The sequence below is a fragment of the Harmonia axyridis genome, chromosome 3, assembly GCF_914767665.1.
Source record: "Harmonia axyridis chromosome 3, icHarAxyr1.1, whole genome shotgun sequence".
Taxonomy (NCBI): Eukaryota; Metazoa; Arthropoda; class Insecta; order Coleoptera; family Coccinellidae; genus Harmonia; species Harmonia axyridis.
Genome location: NC_059503.1, coordinates 56,768,409 through 56,783,913, shown reverse-complemented (window position 1 = coordinate 56,783,913; position 15,505 = coordinate 56,768,409). Strand labels below are relative to the sequence as shown.

The 15,505-nt window shown below is 37.3% G+C and overlaps 1 protein-coding gene across 2 annotated transcripts in view; it reads right to left on the bottom strand.

The window, feature by feature from the left end:
- Positions 1 to 10,018: 10,018 nt before the first annotated feature.
- Positions 10,019 to 15,505, bottom strand: part of LOC123674786 (polycomb group protein Psc-like) — a 145,947-nt gene continuing 140,460 nt past the window's right edge. For both annotated transcript variants that reach the window (XM_045609868.1, XM_045609869.1), the window contains exon 7: positions 10,019 to 13,208. In XM_045609868.1, the coding sequence (XP_045465824.1) occupies positions 10,563 to 13,208 (2,646 nt within the window). In that variant the 3' untranslated portion in view covers positions 10,019 to 10,562. The remainder of the gene's footprint in view (positions 13,209 to 15,505) is intronic.

Genomic DNA, 15,505 nt, shown 5'->3' with positions numbered 1-15,505 from the left:
TATTGTAATAGTCTTAGATAATAGTATATTATTCAACGAGAGGTAATGTAGGTCATAACTCATGCAGATGAAGTTTGCAGCACGAGCCGCAGGCGAGTGCTGTAATTCATCAAGTTGAATACTATACTTTATCTACGACTATATCAATAAATACTAAGAAAAAAATACAGCCTTAGAATATAGACATAAAGAACGGATATCTACATTTTTGCTCGATCCCGAGTACAAGAGAGATGGAAACTTAGTGTCGCCCATCACACTCGAACTAGCGTCTGCTAGCTCGAATCTAGTACAGAGTACAGAGATAGAACTTTATTGAAAAACCTCAGTAGTTCCCTGTAAACGATGACTTACTACTGTCAAAATTATTAAAGTGACATTCCTCCGGACATTCCTCCCCTCAATAACAATAATGGAATGTTCCCTTTCGACCAATCGAATAGAAGCAGAGAAGTATAGAAGCACATATCCATCTTTTCCGATTTATTATAGTGAGTTATAGTAGTCAGTTATTATAACTCACGCTGTTTGTTAATAATAATAATAATAATAAAGTTTATTTGCTCTCAACACAACCTAATATAATATTCTAATAAATATTGCAAATAAACACCTATAGATGCTATTAATTGCTCAAAAGCAGTTGAATAATGAATATATAGTTCAATAGGAGTAGATAATAGTATATTCTAAAACAAGTTGCAGAATGGGCTCCTATTCCAACACGAATGCGAAATTCGAAAACGAGCGAAGAAGGAGCGAGTTTTGGAACGCATGAGTGTTGCAATTGCCTTCTGCAACGAGTATTAGACGATATTTTCTCTATTTCAGTCAAGTTTTGTGAAATATTGTCGAAATTCAATGAAAAATTCAGATCATATATCCTAGTGACATTTGTATTGTATCTTGGCAGTTGTTGTGACTGTTACGAAAATTGACAGATTATGGAATTTCAATTTGAATCGTATGTTTCGAATTTTGAAAAAAATTATAATTACGCATTGAATTCGTGAATTATGTCTGACGGAATCGATTTAACACCAGCAAAATTGAGAGAAATTGCGATAATATCGCAAATCATTTCACTAAATCCAAATGACAATAATTGACGTATGTTGAATTTTGATAGGATTGGAAGTCTGACTTCTGTGTAGACAACCACAAAACGAAAAATATAACTGAAAACAATACTGTAATGACTTCATTACAGCACTGTTTTTAGAACTGTAATGAACTCATTACGATACTGAAATAGAGAAAGTATAGTATTCAACTTGCGGTAATGGTAATGGATTATGAGCTCAAAACTGGCATTCCTCAAGGATCTAATCTAGGTCCATTTTTGTTTGTCATCTTCATAAACGATCTTCTGTGCTCTCTTAGTTGCAAAGCTTTGGCCTATGCAGATGATTTGAAACTTTATTTGAGAATATGTCGAACTGCTGATGTTTTGCGTCTTCAATCGAGTATGGAGTTTGTCCACGGATGATGCTTGCGGTATGGTATCATTTTGAAATTAAAAAAGTGTTTAAAGTTACTCACACGAGAAAAACGCAGCCGCACACTTTTAGTTATCGTATTGGAGACCTGGGAGTCCTATTTGACAGTGATTCGGGTTTTGTCCTACACGTTGGAGAGATATGTTCCTCTTTTTGTAGGTCATTGGGATTTTTCTTCAGAAGCTTAAGGGAAATTGATGATTTGTCTGTTCTAAGGAGCGTTTACTTCTCGCTTGTTGTTAGTGAATTGGAATATGCTAATTTGATATGGTTTCCAATATAAGCAACTCAGCTCACTCTATTCATTTTTAGGTTTAATTGCGCTCAGGGCCCCCGCAAGGGTCATCCACGCCCGCGTGCCGAAAATATTTTGGCGCCCCAAAAAGGGGGGAAGTGGAGAAAAACGTCGCAGGATAATCGGCAAAAAATGTTTCAGTTTTTGTTAGGAATTTATTTGTAGAAGGGTTAAAAAAACTATCAGAAACCTTCATTGAATGCCTTAAGAACTTTATGCTGTCAGTTGTTGCATAATACATTTTTTAAATGTTTCATTATTTTATTCAAGCATTCGATCAAAACCGCATTTTATTTTAATTTTGTAATGAAACTGCAGAGTTTTCAAAACTTGAGCTTTATTCTTCTTTAAATTATTCATAATATTATATTAAAATATTATGATAATATTATTATTAATAATTATTAAATATTATTCCATACTCCCAGCCATCTTCTCCCTTTGTTGAAGTCTAGCTTTTTTTTGCTCTCGAAATTTTGCACCAGAAGGTCGTTTTCTCTTGTATGGCTCCTAGAATTTAAGAAAAACTTGATCCAAAATTGGTAAGGACATTCACCCATGATTTACTTTGCGCCATCCCTTTGAGAATAACCTGTATGTTTTCATTGTTATGAATTTAAACCTTAAATCCGAGCCTTTAAACCTAAACGGAGTTAATATTAATAGTAATAATAAGTTAAGACCGATCTGAAGCACATACCCTGTTCCTGTTATAATAATTAATTTTGGGCAAAGGTGAAATATAATTTTTTTAGAATGTCAAACGGCTACGAACATCAAATAAATAATACAGATCCAGGGTGCATATTAAAAAAAAAATTAAGATGGTGGCCCCAGGTAACAAACTCAAAATATCAAAGTCGATTCAATATTTTCACGATTACAAACAATACTTCCCTATTTGAAGCAAATAAAAATAATAATATAGTATATAGGTATGGGCTAATTTAGGATGTGCACCATTTTAAACAGAAAAAAAAATATCGAATTTTATAAACTAATAAAAATGCTAACACTGTATGTGGATAGGTACTTACCATTTCATAAAATTTAATTTAATCACAACAAGAAATAGTAAAACAAACCACAATTACACAAAATACAAATCTTTCCAATTATCTGAGTATTTTAATTTTTTGCGTTTTGACCTCAACCCCTAAACGTTTCGAAACAAAATAACTATTTTTTGGATAGGTTTCTGCTGTTATAGCATAGCAAGCAGATTTTGGTAGTTTCAGAAATTCTCTGTAACATGTAGTATTTTTCCTACAGATGGTGGAGAAAGTTTCAGTAATTCCCCTGGCTAAAAGCTATCGCTTCGGTATTTATGATTGTTTATGTGTACCATATGCGTTTTAGTGATGATCGAAGAAATGGTGCCCGCCGTCCGGTGCAAGGTGGTCCATAAAGAAATCCCGTACCGACAAAGGGATGATTATTTATGATTTGTTTACTCGTAAAGAATCGTATAATTACAATGTGTGGCCGAGGTTATTTTATAGGGATTGTGACGTTCGGGTACTTGTTTGGATGTGTAAAAGATGTCTTTGAATGTTTAAAATTGTTGAAAAAATAAAAAAAAATTTTTTTCAAAAACCTTTGGTCTTTCGGATTTTCATGCGGTCTATAAGAGATTTTGGCGCCCCTTAAGAGTGGCGCCCGCGTGCGGTGCACGCGTTGAACGCGCGGTTGCGGGGGCCCTGATTGCGCTTGCACACTCACTTATTCTATAATCTCCCTTTCTGATTAGAGAGTGTTACGATTTACGATCAAAAACTGGTTTGTTGGAAATAACAAACAACAAACCAAAAATAATAACTGTTTAAGATATGGTATACCTAATTATGTACTTATAGTTCTGTTCTGGCTAAAAGATCCTTTTTTTTCAAGTAGCTCCACATAAAATTGATATTATCACTTTTATCATTTCAGAACCGGAATCGTTGAAGAAAAAAATTCTTTGTTCTATGAATCAACAACAATTATTCCATCCCAAAGGATTTACCCACTCTTAAACTCCCTTCCAAACAATAAATTCCGGAAAACACGTCTAACAATAAACGGAATTAAAAAGAAAGCCCGTTCTTTGTCAAAATTCCCAATATCAAACCCAAGCTGTACAACAAAGCTTTCAAAATAATGAAAGCAAGAGAGAAGAACGACCCCAAAGCGTCCTCGAGAGAGACGAAATTCCACCCAATTCTCAGTCAACCTGTGGGTTTCAGATGTTAGACAGAGATAACCGCAAAGTTTCGGGGTTCAGAAAGAGACGGAGGATTCAGCACGATCCGGCAACGTTTTGTACAAACATACACTGTACTTAATGCCGTCGGCTTTAGTCGGGAACGTTCGTGGACTTTATATAATTATTCTGTGAATCATTCCCAGTATATAAGGGAGCCGTATTCCTCTATCCGTGGCGTTCTCCCTCTCTGTCTAACCGGCAACAACGACGGAGATAGGTAGTTAATTATTTCTTCCATTTCACAGATGTCTTGTGATATATTAAAGTAATTACGCCAATATAAATCGAGATCAGTGCTTCTCACTTAGGTTTTATGATTTATTATGGTGCTTTATCCATTTCTGTTCGAGTGGAATGAAATTTTTATTTTCTGGGTATTCAGAGATTGATCGGGATGATATAGGATGTTTATGTCGGAATTTCGGAGAGTAGACAGGGCCGTCTCAATCGATATTCGAATTGTTGAATAATTTTTTCTGACGATAAGTTTCTATGAATTGTAATAGTAAAATACTTCATCTACTCCTATTGAATTATATATTCATTATTCAACTGCTTTTGAGCAATCAATAGTATCTATTAACAAACAGCGTGAGTTATAATAACTCACTCTCTATTACTCACTAGGTATAATAAATCGGAAAAGATGGCTCTGTGCTTCTATACCTACTTCTGTCTTTCTATTCGGTAGGCCGAAAGGGAACATTTCATTGATTTGATTGAGGGAGGAATGCCACCTTGATGATTTTGACGTTTATAGGTAACTTTTGGGGTTTGTCAATGAAGTTCTTTCTCTATTCTTGTAGTTAAGCATTTATTGTTATACTCGTAGATAAAGTATAGCATTTGCCTGCGGCTCGTGCTGCAAACTTCATCTGCGTGAGTTATGACCTAATTATCTTTCGTTAAATAATACACTATTATTCCCGTTATGAGTTTTTGACTTGCACATGTAGGTATATTTATTACAACCGAAGATTCCTGAGGTCAGAAGAAACACTTTTATCCTTTACCTACTATTTTTTTCGATTCGGCTCTGTCGAAAAGATACATAGTGTCGAAAATCCATTGAAAAATTACTTTTCAGTTTTATATCTCTCAAATGGTTCTAATGAAGGAATTGATTTCTGGGATATAATTTTTAATTTATATGATGTATCTTATCCCATTACAAAATTCTATCTAAATCTTTCAGTTTCTTCATTATGACCATTACAATAAAAATGCCAGGAATTCAAAGAATCCAACTCTCAAAAGTAATTTGAACGCTAAGTGAAGAATATAATATATGCATGGCCATTTTAAAAAAAAGTATTCTTCATATTTTTTCTCGTTTTCGAGTAATTTGATCTTAGGTTCTCAAGTTTACATCGAAACATAGCACTACATACTAGACAAATTTTTATTTGTTTGAATACCACTATTATTCTTTTGCTATGCGATTATTTCATACTATACCTAGCATTAATGATTGACATAGGTACTTTCAAGAGGCCCATACTTGTTTTAATGTGAAAATAAATCAAGTGAGTTGAAAGAAGCAGAATATTCAAATGTGGATATTTATATTGAATACTTCTAGTTTATATTCAATACCAAAATCAAGATCAATCAAGTAGTAGAGTTGATTATAATATGAAGACCCTAGTAGAGAAGTTCCTGTAAAACACTCAATACCGGAAGTTCAAGTAATAATCGTTACAATCTTTGTTGCATAAAAAAGTGTTAATTACAGAACATTTAAAGAACCAATTTAATCATAATTGGAGTCCAACTTATCCATCGTTGAATACATGGCCATAACATTCTTTCGATTCATACCGTCATTTTCATACTGATAGCTCCGGAGATATTGAACTGGTGATCTAAATCAATATTTCTATGTGGGATAAATGTAAACGCAAATTCTTCCCATTTAATAGAGGAATTGCTTTTGGTCTAAATGAAGTATGAACTGTAGGTACATTTCACAGTAGATGATTTGTTTTGGGTTAGGTATGCAACGATTTTGCACGCTACTGGAATTCTCAAAGACGCGGTAATTTGTCAATTCATCGTATGCGATTGATCGCCGATGAAGCGCTAACGGAAGCGCGTATCTAGAGAAAGAAACAGAGAGGATTTTCTGAAAGATTTTCAATAATCATCGAGACTTAGAGATTTAGAATTTAATTTATAGGCGAGAATTGAGTCGGGATTCTCGCACCTTCCGTGGGCTTGGAACAACAGAAACCTCTCTTGGGATTGAAAAATATCAAGAACTTCTTCCTTGAGATATAGAAGTTGGAATAGTACGTACGTACGTACCACTTTAGTTCCTGAAACTGAGAGAATACCTGCGCAATACCTGGCGTTAACATATCAACTTCGCTGAATGGGAATTGGAGTACTATAGCTGCCTGCTTAGATCTGGTGTTTAGAAGACTGAAAATAATCTATAGAAGACGTTTCAGCTAAGTTTTTATTTCAATATCATTTGTTTGGAGTGAAAAGGATCGATCTTTGTATATTTTAATGTTATTGAATTTGTAAAACCCTGGGTAGGAGTTTTATTGCCAAATGAGCCAAACCATAGAGTCTCATGGGCAATTGTAACGTTACAAGTACTCAATTATCTTAAATTTCTTAAAGTTATGTATGGAAACTCAATATTTTGTTGGGTTTCTTTAAATTCGATGAAGGTTATTCAGTAAACAAGGTCATGTATAACATAACCTTGAAACTTGACGGTTCTTCTTCTTCTTCTTCAATCCTTTACTATGTGCTGGGTTTGTAAACTTGACGGTGTGAATATCTCTGAGCACAGATTATTCTAAGGTACATAGAGTAGGTTTAAAATTCTGAAGCGAATTTCTCTTATGGTTGGAAAAACTTGAGTGTGCAGGTTTCGGGTGTGGCATAGCTCATTATTTAACTTTTTTCAGCATGACTATCATATTTCACTTCACTAATGTTTTTTTTTGGAAGTGCCTGCCTAATTTTGTTTTGTTGATATCTTGCTTGAATTTTCTCTCACTTCAGTTTTTTACAGCCGAGTCGGCTTTCAACGAAATAAGTTTTGAACAAAAATGAAAGAATATCAGAGTGACTAAAAATGTGAAGTAAACGTATTTACTCTGATTATATTCATAAGATTCGATCACTATAATGTTTTCTGAATGTTTTTTAATGACTGTAACATGCAGAATTTTCTGTATCAACTTGTTTTCACTGTTTCTGTTATTTTACTTATTTTATTTTTGTGGTATGTTATCATCATTGGTGATTTTTTTTAATTTGATTTCTGAATATGCAGAACGTTGTTCGTTCCATATATTATTGATTCATAATTAAAAAAAAAGTTTCTTCAATTATTCCCTCATTTTGATGACCTACCAAACTATATTATTTGTTTTTATTATTTCGTATGTCTATTGAAAATATATTCATATTTTACTTTTGTCATATGCAAATTTTTATACCCATTTTCCTCCCCCTGAACAGTGCTATGGATCCACTACTGCCAGCATCTGATCTGTGCCGTCAGCTGAAACTAGGTATTCTTACTGATCCACAAAATATAACCATAACCTATGCCTTCAGTATTTTAGAGGAGGTATTCTACTCATCTATTGTTCGTTGTCTTCAATAACTGTGACCTTAAAAACATTTGAAATTATAATATATATTACTTTACTGGACTATTCTAAGGCTTTCGATAGTATCAATTACCAAATGTTCGAGGCTATATCATTTCACATTGGTCTCTCCGAAAATGCAGTGTTGTTCCTCCACTCTTTCCTCGCCAACCGCCTTCAGGCAGTTTTTCATAACAACAAACTATCCAATTTTTTGAATATTTTTAGGGGTGTTCCACAGGGTTCAATTTTGGGACCGATTTTATTCATCATTTATGTCTCCCAATTCATTAGATTTATCATTTCTTGCTAGGCACACTATTACGCTGATGATGGACAGTTTTATATATCGTTTCACCCAGATGAAGTCAATCAGGCTGTTGCTGCATTAAACTATGATTTGAACACAATACTCGATATATCTAGAAAACATTGTTTGCAGCTCAACGCTAGGAAAACTCTTGCTATGGTTTTCGGAAGAAAAATTGACAGATTGAGGTTTGAGGCTTGTAACGTGATGGTGACAATAGGGAACGAACATATAAAATTCTCTAAGAAGGTTAAAAACCTGGGTGTGTGGATTGATCAGGATTTGAGATTCACTGATCATGTTACTGCCTGCTTACAAAGAGCATACGGTATGTTGAGATTGATCTATCAAAACCGTGAATTTTTAAACGTTGAACTTAGAAAACTACTGTGCGATTCATTCGTTCTTAAATTACACTTAAATTATGCTGATGCTGTCTACAATCCTTGTTTGAATGCCTACGATAAACAAAGAATACAAAAATTGCAAAATTCATGCCTACGTCTGATATTTGGTATAAAGAAATATGAAAGAATCAGTTACACACTTCGCATCGTCAACTGACTTAACATGAAGAATAGAAGACTTTTGCACTCTATTGCTTTGTTCATGAAAATTATCAACACTAAGACCCCTCCGTACCTATACAATAAAATTACATATCGTTCGGACGTCCACAATTTGAACATTCGTTTCAGGGGCACCTTGACGCCACCTATTTATTTCAGTGAATCATTCAAACGATCATTTTCATATAACATAGCGCAATGTGTTAACGGCCTACCAATGGATGTCAGAGCTATTACTAATAAACGCCTTTTCAGAATTTCACTATTCAACTTGTTATATGATGAACAGATGGGGGTTTTGACAGGGTAGATATGATTTTTTTTTTATATGGTAGATTTATGAAATGATATATATGTATATATTTTTTTCTTTAATTTGCATATCTACAAATGAGATTTCATTTGTTTTTTTTTTTTTGATAGTTGGTTTTTTGTTGTTGTTTTGGGTGGATTTTGCATCGGCAATGCTGTGGATCAAAGGTTGGATTGAACAGGGCACTTTTTGAGTGAACTGAATCTCGCCTTTTCCTAGCTTGTTTTTTTTTTCTGTGATATGATATTTGTAAACTGTAACTGAAGGAATAAAGACCTTTATTATTATTATTATAACACCCAGTTGCAGAAACGTTAATTAAAATTTAATGCCGCCATTAAAATTTTAATCCTCCAGTAGGACCCTATTGGCTACCTGCACCGTTTAACGGAGGATTAAAATTTAAATGCGGCATTAATTTTTAATGCAACTGGGTGTTAGTCCGATATGAGGAATAAATATCGAAAAGGAACTTGCCCCATATCAAGCAAATATATTTTCCTACAACTGCTACGAAATGTAGCGTATTCTTCATAGCTTACTCAATTTGACAACTATGTATTGCTCATACTGTGGGAAATATTATTTCCCATGGCCCTTACCTCGCTTGGTAGACCAATGACCAATGGCTTTTGAGTTGTTTCTATGGAAACGCAATAAATTAGCACATACTGTCAACGAAGGCAATTTTGATTCGAATCAAGTCCATTACTTGAATTATTGAAATTTGTGCAGTTGTAGGAAATAGTATAATGTGCAACATATGGAGAAAGTCCTTTTCTCGCTCGTGTGTTTGCGGCACTCGCCTTTCAGGCTCGTGCCACATTCCACACGCGAGAAAAGTTGGATTAAATCAAACGAAGATGCGATATGTTTCAGATTTTTTACTGAAGACTGCAGAATGAAATTATTACACTAACACCCAGTTGTAAAAATGTTCATTAAAATTTAATGCCATCATTAAATTTTAACCTTCCATTAGGAGGAGCTTATTTGCTATTGGTTCTAACGAAGGATTAGAATTTTAACTAGGCATTATTTTTCAATGTAACTGGGTGTTAGTCCCATATGATGAATCAATATCGAAAAGAAATTGCTCCATATCAAGCGAATGTATTTTGGGATGGTACATCTGGATTGTAGGATGAAATCAAACACTGATTCGATATGTTTCAGATTTTTTACTGAAAACTGCAAAATATTTTACATTCTCCTTAAACTAAGGTCATTTTACATTTTTACAATCGAAAATAAATTCAACAATAATTTAGTTAACATTTCAACAAAGCGAGAAATCAATTCAATTTTTATTTTATATAAATTAACGAAAAATTAATAATGTACATTTGTTTCCTAAATTTGAATCAATTTCACCTCAGTCATTTTACGTATACGAAATCAGAAAAGTGAGAACCGGTTGTCTTTATGCGATATGTGTGTACAAAACTCAATATTCTCAAACTGTACAATCCGAAGCTAGGAAAACAAGGTTCTCCGAAAGATAAAAACTCATCTCCGAGTTTACAGAATCGTTACAGAACCAACTAACAGAAAGTTCCAATACCAACCAATTAGCAAGCCGGAAAAGAAACCCGATGAATTTCTAGCAAAAAATAAACGAAACGTCCGTCAAGCCGCGCACAATCGTCGACGACGGACAAGACAACAAAAACTAAAAGGAAAAACGGGACGCCACCAAATCTCAACCCTTTCGTCAATTATCTTTCAGGTTGCCCATGAGCTGGTTTTTGGCCGCGCTCTGCAGATACTTCTCGTATTGTAGCAGCGGCGCTTGGGGTATGTCGTACCAGCTCTGACGATTTTGCATCTCGAGCTGCTTCAACATCATAGCCTGATGCAGCGCCGTTATCTGCTTGCCCGAAATCGAGTTCAGGTAATTCTGAGCGTTGTAGTTCATGCTGGCGGTCAACTGAGCCAAGTTTTGGATGTTGTACTTCTCCAGCAACTCGTTCGTGCTTGGCGCCGAAGATGCGCCGCTGCTAGAAGATGAGGGAAGCGAGTTCGGGGAAGCGCTAGCTCTAGGCTTGGGTGACTGGTTTCTCACACTGGGTTTGGGCGACTGATTGCTCACACTGGGTTTGGGTGACTGGTTTCTCGAACTAGGCCTGGGCGATTTGTTCTTCATCGGCGACTGGATGGAGAAGTTGATGGGCGAATTTTGCTCGGTCTTCGGCAAGCCCAAACTGGTTTTGGGAGAGTGCATCGCTTTGGGGTTCCTGATGGAATTACCTCCGGTCTTGACCTCTCCAGTTATCGGGGAGACGGGACTAGGCTGCGCGAGGAAGGCGCTTCCAAGTGCGGCGTTCGTTCTTGCTTGTTCAGCGCTGCTGCTGCATGGAGATACCTTCGAGTTGTTCTCCCCGTTTCTAGGGACAGGTGGCGTCATTATCCCCTTAGAACTTTTCTGCGTCATGATTTCCCTGGATTGTTTTCCAACCGAAACCGTATAGTTCAAGCCCAGACTACTCGAGTGCAGGTTGGTTAGGGTCTGATGGGTCGAATTATCGTATTTTTGGCTCCTCTTGGGCGGCTTCACGACCCGCTGGTTGAGGCGAGGTATTGCTATTTTCGGCGTCGTCGTGAGCGAGTTAGTCGTCGGAGTAGAGCCGGGCGTAGTCGCGACGTTATTCTTGGCGTTCTGCTCGATCTTCGTCCTTTTAATCAGCTGCTGAGCGATGTCGGAGATCTTCTTCTTAGCAGCAGAACTCATCGGGACATCACCGCTCGACGTGCCAGTTTCGGAACCGACCTTCTTAATCGACTCCTCGAATATTTTCTGGAAGCTCTGTTGCTCTTTGGTCGTTTGCTCGGCGAGCTCTTTGCTCTTCTTCTTCATCTGCTCCGTTTGACGCATCGGCGCTCCGAGTAGTTTGGAGGCAGTCTTTGGTACTTGGTTGGAATGCGTCTCCGAGCTCGAAGGTCTCTTGGCGGCAGGAGTTACGGATTCTTCCCGCTTCAAGGTGACGGTTTGCGTACCCGCCTTCTCGTCAATCTTGAGGATCTCTATGAAATTCTGAACCGGTGGCATCTGCACCGGTTGTCTGGACGTTTCCCCGTTCTCCTTAAGCGTGATGGACAACGACGAAGGTATGTTCAGGCGGCAGTTTTGGAACAACGAACGGAGCTCGTTCCTGTTCTGGTTTATCAATTCCTCCGACATTGCTGTTTTTTCCGTCGGCTTAGCGAGGTTTAAAGGAGGAAAACCTGGTTTCTGTTGGAGAATAATCGTGGTGGTCCTTTTAGTTTCGCCTTTCTGCCTCTTCGGTTCGTTCTTCATGGGACTAGAATTCTTTCTCTTCAGGCCATTGCTTACTGGTTTCGCCGTTAACATTGGTTTCTTGGTCTTAGCAACATACACATTGGGCTTCGGTTGCTCCTGCTTTTGGGAACTCGAAGCGCCCTGTTGTTGGTTCTGAAGATTCTGGTTTGGAAGTGTGTTGTTCTGCTGTTGTAATCGCGCAATGTTGTGCACCACGTTTTTGGAGGTCAGCTCAATCGATTTCAGGAACTCGAATTTCGCCTTCTCCAGTTCCTCATCCTCTTTCGATACGTTAGTGGCGGAAGAACACGCTTCGGTAAATGGTTTCTGCTCTTTAGACACTGATGGCTCTCTTTTAGGTTTGACGTTTTCGTTTTCGGACGTAGCGAGTTCGTTTTTTGAACTTTCTGGAGGCGGTTTCACTTTGACGGTCATCTCAGTTGCGATATCAAGTGTCTCCGTTTTGATTTCGGTCTTGATACCCGAGTCTTCGTCATTTGTAGCCGAATCGATAGTCTTTTGCCTCGCGTTCTGATCAATCACATTCACCTCGATCTGTTGACCGTCCTTATCTGATAACTTTTGTATCTTAGTCACTATCTCGACGTTGTTCGCGCGGTTTAACGTTATGTTCGTGTACACTTTGCCGTTATCACAGTGATCGGTTTCTTTTTTGACACGCCCAGCGTCCGGTGGCGAAGCGTCTGCGTTCTCGTCCTTCCGCGCACCCGCATCTTTATCACATGTGTCGTCGACTTCACTTTTTACGTCTTCCGTCGTTTCCGACGGGGATTTCTTCACTACCCTCCCGGACACCTCCGTTCGTTTATTATCACAGATGGATTCGTCTTTCTTCTCCTTCTTGGTGGGCCTCGCGACCGGCAATTTTTTCGCGACGGAGGCTTTCTTGATTTTCCTGTTTCTCTCTTTGGATACCTTGATCGGTCTGGTGGGGGTGGACGAGGTGAGGGGCAGAGGCATGATCGGGCCGTCGTCGACTGGGGTGAAGACCTTGGTGAGATCGGGAAGTTCGTCGTTGCCCTTGTCGATTATCCGGAAGTAGAAACGCATTGGCTCGTTCTGTAATTAAAGAAATTTCGATTAGAATTATTGGTTCAGGAACTAAACTAGACTTGACTCGGATCGTAGTGAAGAACCAATTGAGGAACTCAATATGGCCAAAAAGAGGTTCACTAAATTGAAGTCAAACGTAATTCAAATGGCTTGGTTACACGAGCGTTTGTTACTCAAAACATCTTTGGTGTATCGTCTATGGATATGGGCATAATAGGTTCCAAGCTGTTTCATTACCATAACGAAGGAGGTAGTAATATATCTTCGTCTGATAGACATCTTTGAATGTTCCTAATCAGTGTGGAGACATTATGAAGTTGTGTTACCAGAAACCAAGTGATTTTAGAAAATTATTTGTTCATTATTTCTAAAATCATATTTCATCTCGCAAATATTCAAATATTATTTGAAGCTCGTTCACGCGATCTATACAGACCGGCAAAATAAGGAAAAAAGAGTAAATCTCAACGAAGTTTGTAGTTTATTTTCTAAAGAACTCTTTGGCCTATTTTGTTATGAATCTCTGTCCATCAATATCACGATTCTAAAATTGATGTTTAGAGTTCGTTGAAATATTCATTATTAGATGTATGAAGCCGCACATCAACTGCTCCAGATAATTTCAATGAACAGAAATCAATTATCGGTACAACCGATGGGATAATGAAGCAAACATTGTAATAACGAACATTTAATTAGTTTAATGGAAGTTATTCCTTGATACAATGAAAACATTTCATAAATATGATGAACTACTTTTCATTTTATTAATGTCTCTGTTATCGGTTTTTATTATAAAAAAACAATTCTGCTAAGTCTCTACCATTCAGAGTGGTACAGAATTTCAGAGCCGTAACATGTTGATGCACGGCAGCAATGTCAGCATTAACCGATCAAAGTCATTCGAACTGGTCCTTACCAGTAATCGAATAATCATAACAAGCCATGTATCCTAAAAGATACAAATGGTTATAATCATGGATTAGGCCTACAGGGGAAATCATTATACTGCGACCAATTTGATGTTTTGGTTTCAACGCTACCTATTCATACAAACCCAGTCGATACTATTGAAGAAACCGACGACATTCTTAGGAGTCTTTGCTATTTCTTCATTAGTATCCAGAACTGACTTTCCCATGTGACTGGTTTTTAGGTCAGTCAACCCTGGCCATTCGCACAATATGTGTTTCATTGTTTCTACCTCCTCCCCACAGAGCCTGCTGACTTACCCATGCAATACAAAAGGTCTTTGCACCCTGTGTCCTGTCAGCAGTTCCACCATTACCCGAAGCTCAGTTCGTGGCAGCTTCAAGAGCTTCCTGGTATAGGTCGATGAAAGCACTACAAATTTCTGCGCCTGAGCAAGACCCGGAGTGTTCCTCCAGAGGGGTTCTCTATTGTCCCTATCCCACTATTGGTCTTTTCCAAGCCTAAAGATGAGCTCATCACCAACAGTTGTCAACCTTGATGCCTTTTTTGAAAGTTCATAGACTTTTTCGTTTCCTTCAATACCACAATGCCCCAGTACCAATAGTACAAATACTTTATTGACTCTGGCCAGTTGCTTTATGGTATTACGGCACTCACATGTCATTTAAAGACCCCTGGCTATATAATCCCATGGACCTCAGCGTGGCCTGGCTGTCCGTAGTGCTGTAAATATGCGCCCCTTTGATATTTCTTTTGAGACATTCTTGGACGCAAGTATGGACAGCTAGTGTCTCGGTTTGCAAGATAGAAGGCTCACTTCCCAGGGATCTAGAGATCCTCGTTTAAGGCCCATATATCCTAATATCTGTGCTTTTCTCTGATCTTTATCCATCGGTATACCATTTGGAGGACTTTTTGTCCGAGCAATTTACAAGTTTACAAGTTCATTGCACTGAGAAGGTCATCAATGACCGTTCTGTTCATTTGAACAGTTATGTTCTTGAGGAATCAAGCAATAATTCAAAAAAATTGCTGAGATCGGCCAAAGGATTCAAGAGAAAACAACATACTTCGTTGAGATTTTGTCCGTTTTCCTTATTTTGCAGGTGTGTATTATATTCACATTTTCTAGATTTGGATTCTTCTGAAGGTTGATCTGTTCAAAAGTAAGTTTCATTCAAATCGATTTTTATTCATGTTTACTACTGCTACCAAAATCTACTTTACTGTATCCTTGAATTAAAATTGAAATCAGTGTTTATGAAAATATTTCAGTATGTCGTAGATATTCTTTGTTGTGAGTCAATTAGGAATTGATCATTGCATGTCCAATTAATGTTATATTGAGATGTAGTACTTGTAAATGGAGT